We start from the raw sequence: 16,471 nt of genomic DNA, 5'->3' as shown, positions 1-16,471 counted from the left end.
TTTTTTTGTAAGAAGTAGACAAAAAGTTGCAAGTATTTGACTATTTACATGTACATGTACTATGGACTATCAAAAAAGCAACCCATATCAAAGATAGTTGTAACATTGCAGCTTTTGAATACTTCTAAGCAAAAGTGGTATTCCCTTTGTTTTGATAACTGTACACCACAATGGTGAGGTGTATAAGTATGATTGCTTCACATTGTGCCGAATTAATATTAATCAATTTTTACCTTCTTCCTTGGAAGACTGTATACAGAGTTGAAGTATTTTACAGTCTTTGGACTGTGCACTTCCTCTCTTCTTTGATTGGTACAAAATGCATGATGTAAAAATTTTCAATTATTTCATTGGTTGAAATGCCATTCTAGGCAAGGAAGATAATTTTCTGGTGATCTAATTTTCATACAAATTACAATTTTTCAATCTAAAAAAAAAATCTATATTTTCATGGTTAACAGAATATTCTTTTTTTGCATGCAAACATTTAAATTTGTGTTTATACTTTTTTTCCTTTGTTTATATACACCTGTAGTAGGGCTTATATCAGCAGAACTACAGTCCTCAAGAATAATACGACCGTGTATGTCAGTTTACTGTTTAAGGTTGTTGCAAAAGTTTTAGAAAAGAAAAGCAACCATAAAAATGGATACATTCTAGGTACTACCTTAATTAACGACTTTGCCAAAAGAATAGGACCCACACAATTTTGCTCTTAGACTAGCTGTAGGGTGAAGATAGGGTCAGAGCAGGAGATATCTTGTCCTTGTCTTCCTGACTTCCTTCATGATCATGTTTATAATTTAATTCATTCAATTTATACAAAATCTGCAATCTACCTATCCTTTTGTATGGATCAGAGTGTTGAAGAATGACAGAAAGCGACCTGAGCAAAATGTTGACATTCCATACAAAGTCCCTGTGAAGGATCTTAAGAATATTTTGGCCCAATACCATCTCAAATCAGGACCTCAACAGGTGCCAGCAAGAGGACATAGCCACAATTATCATCAGAAAACGATTGAATTGGCTTGGCCATGTACTTAGAAGGGACTCAGACAGCATCATAAAGACAGCTCTCTTCTGGACACCAGAGGGAAAACGGAATAGAGGATCAGGAAGGCCCAAAGTCACTTGGCGGTGGACAATGGAAGCCGAACTTAAAGAACAAAAGAGAAGTTGGGGCACACTACAAAATCTAGCTAGTGACAGACAAGGATGGATAACCCTTGTTACTGCCCTATGAATAGCTTAAAAAAGCTATATATCTAATTCAAGCTATATATAGCTTAATCAAGAGGTTGTGCCTGACCTGCTTTTTTTAGTACTTAAATTTTTTCCATTTTTTTTTCCTTTCAGCCAAAGATTGTCAATATCATTTTTTAAATCAAGGTCTATTATTAATTTTTTATGATGCTTTTTAGATTGAAGGTTTTAACTCAATTAATTAATATTATAATTATGTATAATGAAGACATCCAAAAATTTCCAAGTCTGTGACTCTTATGACATTTATCAATATTTCACCAAAAAAAAAACCTACCTAAATGTACCTACCTTGAAAATTTGGATTAGTACTTCAAAGTGAAACAATTTTTTTTCTAATGATGGCCTGGGCAAGGGGGGTTAACTCGTTACACTAAACGTGTAATAGACTAATACTCTTAATTATAGGTTATTTAAATTAGAACATAGTTTTGAAAAATATTTGATTTATCTTCCAAAAGATTTGAGAAAAGCTTTATGTAAATTTAGATGTATGAATCACAGATTTCCAATTGAGAAAGGTCGCTTTTGGGGTGTTGACAGAGATGATCGAATTTGTGATTTTTGTACCTCTAACAATTTAGGAGATGAATTCCTCTATCTTTTAGAATGTGCATTTTTCAAAAGAGAACGAAAAAAACTTGTTCCAAATATTTTTTATGCTAACCCTAATGTTATTTAATTTCATGACCTATTAAATTTTAAGGACACTAAAGTCATTTTTGGACTTGCCAAATTTTGCAAAATTTTATTGTCAGTAATAAATTAATAATAACAAAACAGCTGTTTAAAATATGTTGTAATGATTTATTTAATACTAGCAGAGGCCTTCTATACTTTGATTTTTTTGAACTATACATGTACATGTATATAGTAATCAACATTAGTGCCACTCATTTCATGCTTGTATGTTATTTTGTTGTATCATTTGCATTCATATACCCCAGCTGGGGTCTTTGTCTTAAATAAAAACTTGAAACTTGAAACTCAATTTTCCTATCTTTTTAAGTTTTTCAGCAATATCTAGATTTCTTGTATTAATATATTGTTTTCAAGAACATGTTTGTGCAAGGGAATATAAGATTTTTTTGATGGGAAAAAAATTACCTGCTACCTGAACTCGAGTGGGAACACGTGAACTCCAGCCATTGGTATTTTTGGTGTAAACAAACCGAAATGTCGATCCCGATATTTAATGAGAACTCCTAAAGAATAAAATTAGGAAACACATTTCAACTAAATAAGAAATTACGACTAGGATCAATAGATTCAAGTGTTTGAATAAACTCTGTTATTAAATTACAAATTATGTGCATAAATTTATTTAATTAAAAAAAAAAAATAATTATATATATATTTTTTTCATGTTACATCGTACATGTAATGTACAAAATTATTTGCAAAATTTTAATTTTGGTTTGGGGCACTATATCAACCATCAATCTAACAGACAACGTGCTACAAGTACAAGTTATGGTTTATCTTAATTGTAGGCATAATCCTAATGGACATAATAAAGTTAACTCAAATATTAATTATATACGAGGCAAGCTAACTTCATGCAGCGTACATTTTTAGGCATTGCTTAGTGGTATAAATAAGTGTAATGAATTATTTGCATGATGTAATTTTTTAATGACTAAATATTACATGTGTATTGTATGAATATTCGTTAATTCAGACACTTGAGTTCCAGCGCCCGGACTAATAAAAAAAACCTCTTCTATTATTGATAGATTTATAACTGTTTCCCACCAATCGCTTCCAGAAGGTGAAGCGCTCAGATTAACGAGGTTCCATTATACATACACGTGTATATTTAAGCTAATCTAGAAATACTGTCTGAATCTTTCAATTGCCATCATTTTTTTTTTTAAATTTTATAAACAACCATGCAAACAAGCCCACAATACTTTAATTTTTAAAAGAAAATATTTACTGGAAAGTAAGAGTAATTAAAAAAAACACACAAAAAATTAAAATGCTTATAAAAATTTTCCTCATCAAAAATTTATCGAGTTGTGAAAAATATGAAAAGCTTCAAGAGCCCCCCCCCCCCCCCCCCCAATGTTTTGAATACAATGTCGGCATACGGTCATGAACAATAATAACATAAAACATATACCTGCATATACAACGTGACAAATGTGAGGCAAACAAAATAATGTAGAGCATATTCACATATTTCTAAGTTTTCATTGCTGACTTTCTTTTTTTGGTTCAAACTTCTTTTTAAAGAAACATATCCTTCTAGCAGTTGTAATATTTGAAGGATTGACAATTTTTCTAATGGGATTACATGTATCACTAGTATATGATTGAAAAGTCAAAGTCATCACGTTTATCATCAAACTTGGTTGTTAGATCACTATTAACGTCTTTTTTAAGAAAAATAGAGATTGACAAACACACACACACACGGATGGAGACAGACAGCATTACTCGCAATATGAAATTCAACATAAAAACTAAAGTGGGTTTCTATGTTTGCATTCAGTTTTGTACAATTGTCAGTAAATTGATTTTGATCCCAACTGCCCCACGTGACATCTAGAAATCTCTTTTAATCTTCATCATTTGCAAAATCTTTATAGAACTTCGCCTCTTTTGGAGTCCCTGTTCTGTTTTCGAAAATCTAGCTAGCCCCATGTTCTTTTATAATTCATTTGTATTCAGTGTATATGTTAACTTGTCACGTCCTCAATTATACTATACCTGTTATCTGATTTTTATTTTCACTTATCCATATATATCGATTGCTTCATACTCTAGTTCGCACAAATTTAACAAGTAATATATAATTAAGGTGTTAAGTCTTTATATGTCCATGTTTCTCCTAAATGTCATTATCAGACTTTAAGTCCTTCCGCACAAAAATTGTAAATGAGAAGTTTTTGAATGGAAGCAATTTTCCCCTGCATTTGTATATTTAATTTTAGTTATCGGGTGTTCCGTCGAAATGTATTATAACATGTTTGGATTGGTTTCTTGGATTTCTATTTGCAATATTATAACTTACATCATTAATACAGGATGCCCTGACCGAATCTCTCTAAACGTAATACATGTATATACACTAAATATTACCTTAATAACATTTGTCCCAATGTTTCCAAATCTATTTTTACATTTACTCCTGTTCAATTTATTTTTTATTATTATTATTATTTTTTTTTACAATTTCATAGTTACTATTTATACGGAAATTAACCTGTGATGTGTTTTAAAAATTAATATTTAAAACTGATGCTAATCATGTATGAGGCTATCTAATTGTTACCTTTAAACATAAGAGGACAATAAATTATTTATTAGTAATTTTATAAGATTATGGAATAAAATGTGTAAAAGATGACTTGATGAGGCATTTTTTGAAAAAAAAGAACTTTCTATTGAACATTTAGAACTGAGAAATATCTTGTCTCAGAGCAGGGACTTTGCGTTGTACGCCTTCGTGCTTTGCTTTTAATAAATGCATATATATCTTTAAAAAAAGAAAGAAAAAACCCGTAAATATTTAGATTAAGCCTTGACATTTTAAAAATAGGTTTCATGACTTTCTTTAGGATTTACACACTCTGAGAACTCAAGATGCATCAAAAGACAAAGATATCATTCAAGCTTCTTTTCATCCAAATATTTAGAAATGGCCTTGCTCCATTAGTAGGTCACTGTGACCTATATTTGTTTGATTGTGATTGGTTGACACAATCTCAGGACCCAAATTTATTAACTAACAAAGTTCGAGGAATTTAAGCATTTTCGTATCCCAAATATTGAATTAAAAGTATGAAATTCTTAAAATAGGTCATGGTGATCTACTTTTTGGTTCAATACTCCAAGGACCCAAGAAGTATCATCTCGAAAAGCTTTACGATTTCAAGCCTCTTATTATCTGAAATAATTAGATACAGATATCAAAAGTAGACCACTGTGACCTACTTTTTGGTTGACATGCTTTGAGAACCGAAGATGTATCAACTGAGAAACTTGATGATTCTAAGCGATTGTTTATCCAAAATATTGATAAAGCCTTGAAATATCACAGGTATAGGTCAGCATGACCTACTTTTTAGTTGATGCACTCCAAGGACTCAAGATGCATCAGCTGACAAAATTAAATAAAAAAGCAACAACCTAATTAAAATAAATTTATGTAGAAATATAATTTCTCATGAATACACATCAGCAGAAAACTAAATACATAAAACGGATTTTAAGTGATTCATTTCATTAAAAAAATATATAATTATATCTACAAATATGCACTTTCGGCACAATATTAAAAATGTAAAGAAAATCATAGAAAACGCAGGAAATCATGATGTTAAACAGTCTAAATGAGGATATTTTCAGATGCCTTAAAGTTAATTCTTGAAAAGGGGGTCATCTTTTTCTCCAAAGTCAAATTGACCTCATGAGAGCACATCGCACTGCCAGGATTACATGTACAGTAATAATCAGTCATGTCTGTTAAATTTTTTTTTTTTATCTGCTAGTAACTGATTTCAATTTCTACTCTTAACCCGTGCTTCATTATTATAAATGTAGCATCTCTTTGTTAGGCTGTATACACTGTATGTATGAAAGTAACCCTGATTAATTACCGTTTTCATTGCTTTTCACCTCCCTGTAATTCTATGTGTCTATATACACCCCAAGCACTTCACAGTTATGACTCTTTTTCACGTTAAATTCATATGATCTTTCAGTCTGCCTTTTCACTGAACAAAATAACACTTTCTCTAAAACAAAATAACACTTTCTCTAAAACAAATAACACTTATTTGCAGATTGAAAGGAACAACTTAAGAGCATAAATCATTTCCCACTCAAATCATAATCACATTTTTTCCACCAGTGTGAGTTTTGATGGGACTTTTCAAGTGTCCTTTGCTAATTTTTTTCTACACAGATAAAATGTACATGTTCACTACCTTTTTAATATAACTTTTTAATATAACTTCATGTGTATTTTCAACGGTGTCTTTAATAAACACTTTTCCACACACATCACAAATATGTATACTCCTAGATGTGTTTTCTAGTGTCTCATAAAGTAAGTGAATGTCCTCAAAACACATCACAAATATGTATACTCCTAGATGTGTTTTCTAGTGTCTAGTAAAGTAAGTGAATGTCCTCAAAACACATCACGTCTGTTGTTGTTTATCAAATGTATCACCTTTTTATCCAAATGTACATGAATGTATCTTCATGTCTCAAGTGTTCTTTCTCAATCAATGCCTTTCCACGTACACATCACATAAATGAAGTTTTTCTCCTTTGTGTATTTTCATGTGTTTCTGTAAACCCTTTGAATCATTGACTATCTTTCCACAAAAATTACATGTTATTTCATTACATCCAAACTCCCGAACTTTTTCCCACACACATCACCTTTATTAGGATCATCATCTGTAAATGTGTCCTTAAGTATATCTGTTAATGTTCAGATCAATCTTTCAAACTTTCCACTGTCACATAGAAAAGGGGTTTTCTCCAACGTCTGATAAACTTCTTTTCAACAGACCTCACCTTCATAGGAAGTTTCACTAGCATACATGTTCATATATGTTATCTTTACGTGTTTATATGCTAAATGTATGCTTTCACACATACAGATTTATTTGGTTGAAGTGTCCTGTATGTATCGTTATGCGTCTCTGTAAAATTCTTATTTAACTGGACTGAATACCTTCCCAAGTACAATACACATTTAAGTCAAGTAATCGGGTAAATGTCGTTCCACATACATTTAATATATTTTATCACCTTTACATGTCCATGCGTGTAAGTAAGATATCCAGTCAGTAGAATGCCTTTTCACTCACACATCGCATTTATAAGGTTTATCACCAGTATGTTCTCTCAGGTGCTTTTATATGGAATCTGAAAAAGAGAAAGCCTTCCAACACATTACAAGGTATGTTTGTTTTCTCTAAAGTGTCTGTAAGTGATCTGTTCACTTGTGTGCCGTCTAACACAAATCACATTTATAGTTTTCTTATCAGTATGTGTCCTCCTGTGTCTCTGTAAAACATAGGATCGTTAAACGTTTGTAAGATGCCTTCTCACACACATAAAATTGACTCAATGTCTCCTCAACTGTCAGGTGTTCTGAGAAGTTTTTAGTTTTTTTTTTACCTGTACAGTATGTGTCGTCTTGTGTTTCTGTAAAGAACATAATCGGTAAAGTCTCTTTTTACACACATCACATTTTTAAGGTTCTTTTACAAGTATGTCTCCTCATGTGTAGCTTTGCATAACCTGATTGGTTGAATGCCTTTCCACAGACATCACATTTATAAGGTTTCTCACCTGTATGTTTCCTCACGTGTTTCTTTAATTGTTCTGATCGGTAAAATGCCTTTCCACATACAACACATTTATGACGTTTTTCACCTGTATGTGTCCTTGTGTGTCTACTTAATTCACCTGAGTGGATAAATGCCTTCCCACACAAATCACATTTATAAGGTTTTTCACCAGTATGTGTCCTAATGTGTATCTTTAAGTTAGATGATTTTATGAAAGATTTCCCACACAAATCACACTGATAAGGTTTTTCACCTGTATGTGTCCTTTTGTGTATATGTAAGTTATGTGAGTGTGTGTATGCCTTTCCGCATAAACTACATAAATAAGGCCTATTAATTTTGTGTGTCTCTTTGTGTCTCTCTAATTGTCCTAATTGGATGAATACTTTCCTACACACATCACAATTATAGGGTATGTTACATGTATGTGTCCCTGTATGTGTAGGCAAGGGTGTTTTTAGATTATAGGCTTCCTTATATACATTACATTTGTAAGGTTTCCCATGTGTGTGTGTCCTCATGTGGCTCTCCATGCAAGTGACCATCTTTCCACACACTTTGCACAGAAAGGATCCTCTATAAATAGAAATCCTTACTGGTTCATCAAACCGCCCAGTTTGATAATTTACCATCTTGCACATATCAACAAATGGGTTTTTACATTGATGTGTTTTCATGTGTCTTTCTAAATCAAATTTTGCAATGACCTCCAGACACACATCACATTTCAACAGCTTCTCACATGCCTGTCTCCTCATGTGCTTCTGTAAGTAGTTTTTTGTACCAAAGAACTTTCCACACTTGCCACAATTAAAAGACTTTTTCCGAGTATGCGCCATCAGGCGTCTGTTCAAGCGTTCTTTTTCAGCAAAGGTTACAAGACTGTTATCATTATGTGTCTTCATATGTCCAATCAAATGCCCTCTTTCAATGTATGCTTTTCCACACTTGTCACATATATGAGGTTTTTCACTTGAATGCATCTTCCTGTGTCTCGTTAAACTCCCAGATTTACTAAACACCCTCCAACAAACATCACATTGATGTAAAGCTTTTTCCAGATAAGTGTTGTTTGGTATCTCCATGTTATTTGACTGACTGCATGTCTCTTTATACTTGGAAAGTTTTTCAACCCTAGGTGACCTTGGATCTTTTTAAGAGTCAGGTGCTTAATAAGAAATCCTTTGTTTTTCACTTTCGTGTGTCCACAAATGTACCTTTAAATCTGATTTTTCTCTGATTTTCCTCTGAAACACATAATATTCATCATCTTTTTCTCACCAGTATGTATCTTCATGTACCTCTGTAGGTGCACTAATATAGAGAATGCTCTTCCACACACATCAAATTTATATGGTTTTTCGACTTAATGTTTTTCAACAAATGCTACATTTATTAGTCTTTTTCCTTCCATGAGTACTGATGTGCATCTCTACATTCTTTTTCTGACTGTCATTCTCACCATAAATGTTGACTTTTCATTATTGCTTTAAATGTGTTGATCAGGTTGATAGAGCAGCCTCACTCCCCTGAAAACATAACAAAATCATTTCTTTTAATGCAATTTTATCAAGAAACTTGTTTGATGATCTTATGTACTGCAGATGTCAATCATTCCACATGAATGAACCAACAGTGTGCAAAATATCGTCTTTTTATTTAAAACTTGATATAATAAGTACCGCCCTCAGAAATATCTGGTCTGCATACCCACATCAATCAAGTGAGTTAAGGTCCCTCATTGGGTGCTTGAAATTGATTGACATTTAGCTTCTAGTCCCTGTGTATTTACTTGTACTTATTGTTTGATGCTTGTGCTGACCGTCAAATAAACATTTGGTCTTGATGTTTAGAGCATATTTAACAGTGTTATAAAAAAGCAGTATGGATGCAAAATTTTAGCTTGATTATATTTATCTGTAGTACACACACATGAAAGATAATTTTGTCTCGTAATGATTCAGTAAAACAAATCAGGTTTGTGTATAATTACTTTTTTTCCATTCAAAGTACAATTTGACTAGTACATAAGTGACTGAAATCTTGCTTTCACTACAAAATATCTTGATTTGTTTCTTAAAACTGAGCTAAACACAAATTTGAGAAAGTAAAATCAAGGTCAAAGGAATGGTAGGTAAAAAAATGTTGATGAAGTTGAAAACCTCCTTCCAATTTATTAGCATATAAGGTGTAATAAACATATTGAATATTTTTTTTTTAAATAAAGCTAAACACAATCTGGAGGTACTGTGAGCGAGCTCACAAAATAATACACCCACCCCTCCCCACCACAAGTTTTTTTTTAAAGTGCTCATTTAAATTTTGTAAATGTAACCTTGAACTTCCCAAAAAGACCTTGGTTAAGGAAAACGACATATCCTCTTGTCATTAGTAATCTTTCAGAGAAATTCGGACTTGCAAGTCTCTCCATTACAAAATGTATAGGCCTGTGATGATTTTTATACCTGAGACCTTGAACTTCCAGGAATATTCTTGCCCAAAGTCATGCCACACTTTCAGGTTAAAAACAATCTTTGTACCAAGTATGAGCATCCAATAATTTCCCACTACAAAGTTTAGTTAGGACAATTAAGAAATGAATTTAATTTTTGAAGATTCAAGAGGACATGAACTACGACACTTCACGCCAGCATATTTCATGAAGTGTGTTAGTGCTTCATGATAAATATGCCGGAGTGAAGCGTTGTAGTTCATGTACCTCATGACTTTTCAAAAATTAAATTCATTTCTTATATTGAAATTATTTTTCTGATGAGTTTCCACAAGTTACGCCATTCAACTGTCATTTTTGAAGCAAAACAGTTTGCACTATAGTTTTGACGTCAAGTACAGTATTATGACGTAACAATGGAAATATTCATGCTCATCTCATGGTAGTTTATGAAACCAGAAGTCTCTGATGAGACTGTAGCTCTACTGGTTGTATTTATAAAGGAAGATAAAAGTAGCACTTTGACTTGAAACTTTGCAACAGCAATAAACAGAATAATGATCCTTGGTTTAGTCTCTTTTGTGGCAAGATTTATTATTATATCAGACTAAAACTGCAGGAGGTGTAGCCTTTTAAAACAATTTTACAGAAATTTTGATTTATGTAACCATGGCAACATCATTCAACAAAATCAAAAAACAATAACACCAATTATGTATCTCTGTAGTCTACTTGTATGCCACATTATACTGAAATCAGACAAAAAGTGTAGGAGGAGTAGCGTTTTGAAAGTATTTCAAGAAAATTTCTATTTTTAGTAACCATGGCAACACCGTTCATTGAAACAAAACTGGTACAGAGAATTATGTATCTTAGTGTAGTCTAATTGTGTGCTAAGATATACTAAAATTAGACCAAAACTGTAAGAGGAGTAGCATTTTGAAGGTATTTCAAGGAAATTTCTATTTTTAGTAACAATGGCAACACTGTTCATCGAAATCAGAAACTGGTACAGAGAATTATGTATCTTTGTGTACTTTACTTGTGAGCTAAGTAATACTAAAATCAGACCAAAATTGTAGGGGTAGCATTTTGAAGGTATTTCACAGAAATTTCTATTTTTAGTAACCATGGCAACAATGTTCATCGAAATCAGAAAATCAATATAAAGAATTATGTATCTTAGTGTAGTCAACTTGTTTGCCAAGTTATACTGAAATCAGACCAAAACTGTAAGAGGAGTAGCATTTTGAAAGTATTTCACAGAAATTTCTATTTTTAGTAACCATGGCAACATCGTTCATTGAAATCAAAAACCGATACACAGAATTATGTATCTTATTATAGTCTACTTGTGTGCCAAGTAATATTGAAATCAGATAAAAACTGTAGGAGGAGTAGCATTTTGAAAGTATTTCACAGAAAATTCTATTTTTAGTAACCATGGCAACATCGTTCATAGAAATCAAAAACTGATACACAGAATTACGCATCTTAGTATAGTCTACTTGTGTGCCAAGTTATACTAAAATTAGACCAAAACTGTAAGAGGAGTAGCATTTTGAAGGAATTTCAAGGAAATTTCTATTTTTAGTAACAATGGCAACACTGTTCATCGAAATCAGAAACTGGTACAGAGAATTATGTATCTTTGTGTACTTTACTTGTGAGCTAAGTAATACTAAAAACAGACCAAAACTGTAGGGGTAGCATTTTGAAGGTATTTCACAGAAATTTCTATTTTTAGTAACCATGGCAACAATGTTCATCGAAATCAGAAAATCAATATAAAGAATTATGTATCTTAGTGTAGTCAACTTGTTTGCCAAGTTATACTGAAATCAGACCAAAACTGTAAGAGGAGTAGCATTTCACAGAAAATTCTATTTTTAGTAACCATGGCAACATCGTTCATCGAAATCAAAAACTGATATACAGAATTACACATCTTAGTATAGTCTACTTGTGTGCCAAGTTATATTGAAATCAGATCAAAACTGTAGGAGGAGTAGCATTTTGAAAGTATTTCACAGAAATTTCTATTTTTAGTAACCATGGCAACACCGTTCATCGAAATCAAAAACTGATACACAGAATTATGTATCTTAGTATATTCTACTTGTGTGCCAAGTTACATTGAAATCAGATCAAAACTGTAGGAGGAGTAGCATTTTGAATGTTTTTCACAGAAATTTCTATTTTTAGTAACCATGGCAACACCGTTCATCCAAATCAAAAACCGATACACAGAATTATGTATCTTTGTTTAGTCTACTTGTGTGCCAAGTTATATTGAAATCAGACCGAAATTGTAGGAGGAGTAGCATTTTGAATGTTTTTCACAGAAATTTCTATTTTTAGTAACCATGGCAACACCGTTCATTGAAATCAAAAACCGATACACAGAATTATGTATCTTAGTGTAGTCTACTTGTGTGCCAAGTTATACTGAAATCAGACCAAAACTGTAGGAGGAGTAGCATTTTGAAAAACTGTTTACAGACGGACGGACAGACAGACAGACAGACAGACGGACGGACGATGGACACCTTACTATCGCATAAGCTCTTCTGGTCTCTGACCAGTAGAGCTAAAAATGAACAATCTTCTATTTTGCAAAGAATCTTAAGGAAAAATACTTGGAAATGTATATATTACTTTTTTAATACTTTTTGACGATGACATGTACTTTGCAAATATAACCTTGGGTTAAGGACATGACATATCTTTGGTTCATAAGCAATCTCTGTTGTAAGAGCTTCCAGTGTTTCTCCATAACAAAGTTATAGCCCAGACAAGATTTCATTGACAATCAGACAGACAGTTGTATAGACTAACAGATGGAAAATATATACATATACATGTACCTTCTCAAGCTTCATTTGCCAGGGGTATAAATTTAAAAAATTGAGGTCAAGGTAAAATGAAAATTCAAGATGTTTAATGCTGAAGAAGCTAATAACTTTCCTCAATGTATTTAAGCAAATAAGATCTGATAAAAATGTCTTGCATTGTTTGTTTGAAACTGAGTCAAATATTAGTGGAATAAAAGAGAGGTCAAGTTCAAAGAAAAGGCCAAGGTCGAGAAATTGTTTTTTTTTTCAGATATGGTATCACCGTAAGAAGTTCTATCTATAGATTTATAAATTCTAACTCAGTTTTAGGACGTGTAAAGGGGAGCATTTCACAATCTTTTTTGTAATTGTTTGAACACGTACATGTTATACAAGAAAAAGGAATAACGATATTATACCACAAATATTCACCATCAAAACAGCCATAAAACAACAATCAAAACACATGAATTAAACATCAACATAAAAAAATTCTACATGTGATATGATACGAATGTAAAAGTAATGACACTTTCCCCGTCATGTCTGCTCAAATTTGCAGTGACTTGACGTCATATGCCATTATGACGTCATATCTAGGTAGTTCAGAGAAGTTACTACAGCTGGTATAATGTGACATTCTTCGGACAGCCTTATCCTAGCCGCGTCAGTATGTAATTTCTACATGCCCGCTTTCAACTTTACCCAGTTTACCCAGTCCCAGGCACTGGACTCCCAGGATTTATAGAAGGCTGGTCTCCAAGCGCATGTCCATGAAAAAACATGTCTATTGACAGATGCAGCTAGATTAATGGACAGATAGACATGCTGATTCCATTAGACCCCCTCCCCCCACTTTTTTTTTTAAACTTTTGGGTGTACAAAGTTTAAAGTTGATGGTAAGACCTATGACTTTAAAGATAAACAAAAAACTTCCATAACCTCCTTGCAAAATCTGTTTTCATGCCCCATAGAAGCATAGAAGTAATACTGAAGATTCTTTGTTTTATGTGAGTACCTAATATTGCAGAATGGCTCTTAGACTTCAAATCATGAGAGGATTAAATCAATGAGTGATTGGTTGACCAAGAGATTTTACATGGACTTCAGCACCATAAAAAAAGCCTGTAATTTTATTCCACAAGTAGTGCTTCTTGCAAAATTACATAACAAGAAGTCTGCGAGCCAATGCTCACTAGTAATACCCCACTCTGATGTGAATATGCTCTCATGAATCCCACCATATGGCATGATTAGACAAAGAGTGTGCTAAAATTTCAAGCCTCTGCAATGAATTGTTGCTGAGAAAACTGTGACCGAAATTTGGTACAGACAGACGGACGGATAAACATCAGATTCATTTAAAACTGAATCCCAGCATATGGCATGTCAGAACAAAGAGTGTACTAAAATTTCAAGCATCTGCCTTGAGTAGTTGCTGAGAAAACTGCAACGAAAATTTGTTATGGGGATGGACAGATGCACAGACAGACAGCTAGACAGAAACACAAGGGTAAAACAGTTTACCTCCCTCTCCTTCGCTATAATTAATGCCTCACATATATTTAAGAATCTACAGTAATGGATGTAAAAACAGATGAGCATGATCTTTAGTTTGGGACAAAGCACCTTAATGCAAAACCCCTATGCTTGATTTACCTTCATTATTTTCTGCTGTTGGTCTTTTTCCTTCTCATTCACAGGGTCAGAATTCTTCAATGTTTGTATCTCTTCTACAACTGAAACAAATACAATGTAGAGTAACAAATCTATTTTAAAATTATCTTTTCTGTGTATATTCAATTTTCAGAAAGCAATTTACTAGTAGGTATTGAAGGCTCAATTTTCAGAGAGCAATATTCTAAATCAACAGAAATTGAAAATATTGAGGTTTTTTGATAAAATGTCTGCATCATTATATATAATTTCAGCTTGTTACTCCTTTTTTAAATTTCCTATTTCAATGTTAAATCCTGATTCCATTTAATGGAATCATCTCATGCCAAATGGGGCTTTGATATGAACAAACTTGAATCCACACTACCTGCACAAAGATGCTGCCATATTTCTTTTAATAATAGGACATATCATGGTTATGCTGTTCTTTGGAAGAAGTTTTAGAGGATTTTGTGGTAAAACTTTGATCTCTAATTGTGATGAGAACAGATTTCACCTAACCCAGCCAAGGAGACTTGCTTGTGAATAGATCTGCTATTCTTGAGAAGAACATTTTCAAAGATTTTTTCCTACATATGTCCATGTAAAAGTTTGATTTCAATTTTTGCCCCATCTATGTATATATGTACAAGAACCATGATTTTAAAAACTTAAAATTATATATGAGGAATGAGGACAGTTGCATTCTTATCCTTGCTTTGTTGTGCTTAATATTTTTGATTTTTTTCCCTACCATCACACTCTTCCATTGGAGCCCCATCCTACCCCTAGGGACCAAGATTTGAAGACCAAAAATACTTTTCATAAATTTCATCTATCTCAGTCCAGTACTTCTTGAGATAATTTTTTATAATTCCAATCTTTTTATCTTTTTTTTTTATAAAATTATTTCTTCTGTAACTGCCATCAACCTCAGGGGTGAGACTGAAATTCATCATTTTTGAAAATGATGATTACTACTCAGGCCAAAATAAAAAATACCTTTGTTTCCCCTAACGCGACCGACCCAAATAAAAAGCTCCGACTGGAAAGTTTTTTCATAAGATTATTCCAATATTTTTTTTTTTATGTTTTATCATCTTTAATAAAATAGAATTCCATCAAAATCCGTTTTTATCAGAATGACTGATTTTGTTCTTTGATTTTCAAGCCTTTGTTGGAAACAAAATGGCGCCCACAACATGTCTCGGTCACCGAGGGTTAGTTCATGTTTTAAAAGAACGACGACGTATCAACCTTATGCCTTTGGCATATAAGAATCCTACACTCTTGAAACACTTTGTTAATAAAATAAAATATACAATAACCTTTAAAGTGTGTTAAAACCTGTCTTGAAATTAAGTACGTAGAGAGCTAATTAGAATAATCTAACTGTGTCTCGGAACAAGCCCTCACTGGGTCTGTAGGACAATATCATTTTAACAATAGAATGTTCTATCTAGTAGAGAGCATGCTTAGGTCCGTAGGCCCTCCTCATGATACCCCTCATGAGCAGACAAAGGGCCCTTGTAAACAAAACAATCAATTTCACTGCATTTTATTTGAGTTTCGATCTTATAAACAGTTTATCAATATTCCTATGTTTACTACATGTATTATGATGTATATGGGACCATAAGAGTTGTAAAAAAGTCTGCATATTGCATCCTAATGAATAGAATTCAAACATCTTTTCTTCCTGCCTTTTATTCATGGGTTAAACTTCATGACTTTGACATTGTGTATGACATTTTATCATTTTTAGATATGGATTGTCTCAATTAAATATGGTCAACATACTTTTTCCAAATAGATTTGAAATTATGATACAAGCTTTCTGAGACGTCCGTGTATATTTTTTAAATAAGGCCCTTGAAGATTGGTTGTTTCTTTGATTTGAATTCCTTTGATAATTATTGGGACACCAACATTTATTTAAACAT

General features: G+C 32.6%; 1 protein-coding gene across 1 annotated transcript; it reads right to left on the bottom strand.

Moving 5' to 3' along the window:
• Positions 1 to 5,460: 5,460 nt before the first annotated feature.
• On the bottom strand, positions 5,461 to 14,605 carry LOC133201144 (zinc finger protein 664-like). The gene is made up of 2 exons (XM_061336927.1): positions 14,532 to 14,605; positions 5,461 to 9,115 (listed from the first exon to the last, which is right to left on the bottom strand). The coding sequence occupies exon 2, from the start codon at positions 8,669 to 8,671 to the stop codon at positions 7,481 to 7,483; it is 1,191 nt and encodes a 396-aa protein (XP_061192911.1). The 5' UTR covers positions 8,672 to 9,115; positions 14,532 to 14,605; the 3' UTR covers positions 5,461 to 7,480.
• Positions 14,606 to 16,471: the final 1,866 nt, after the last annotated feature.

Source organism: Saccostrea echinata, unplaced genomic scaffold (assembly GCF_033153115.1).
Source record: "Saccostrea echinata isolate AGI-Se365-2 ecotype Australia unplaced genomic scaffold, CSIRO_AGI_Sech_v1 ptg000042l, whole genome shotgun sequence".
NCBI lineage: Eukaryota > Metazoa > Mollusca > Bivalvia > Ostreida > Ostreidae > Saccostrea > Saccostrea echinata.
This window is presented reverse-complemented; position numbering and strand designations above follow the sequence as displayed.

Bases quoted from the DNA above. Each gene is read 5' to 3' on its own strand.
- LOC133201144 (XM_061336927.1), bottom strand. From the start codon at position 8,671: ATGGAGATACCAAACAACACTTATCTGGAAAAAGCTTTACATCAATGT.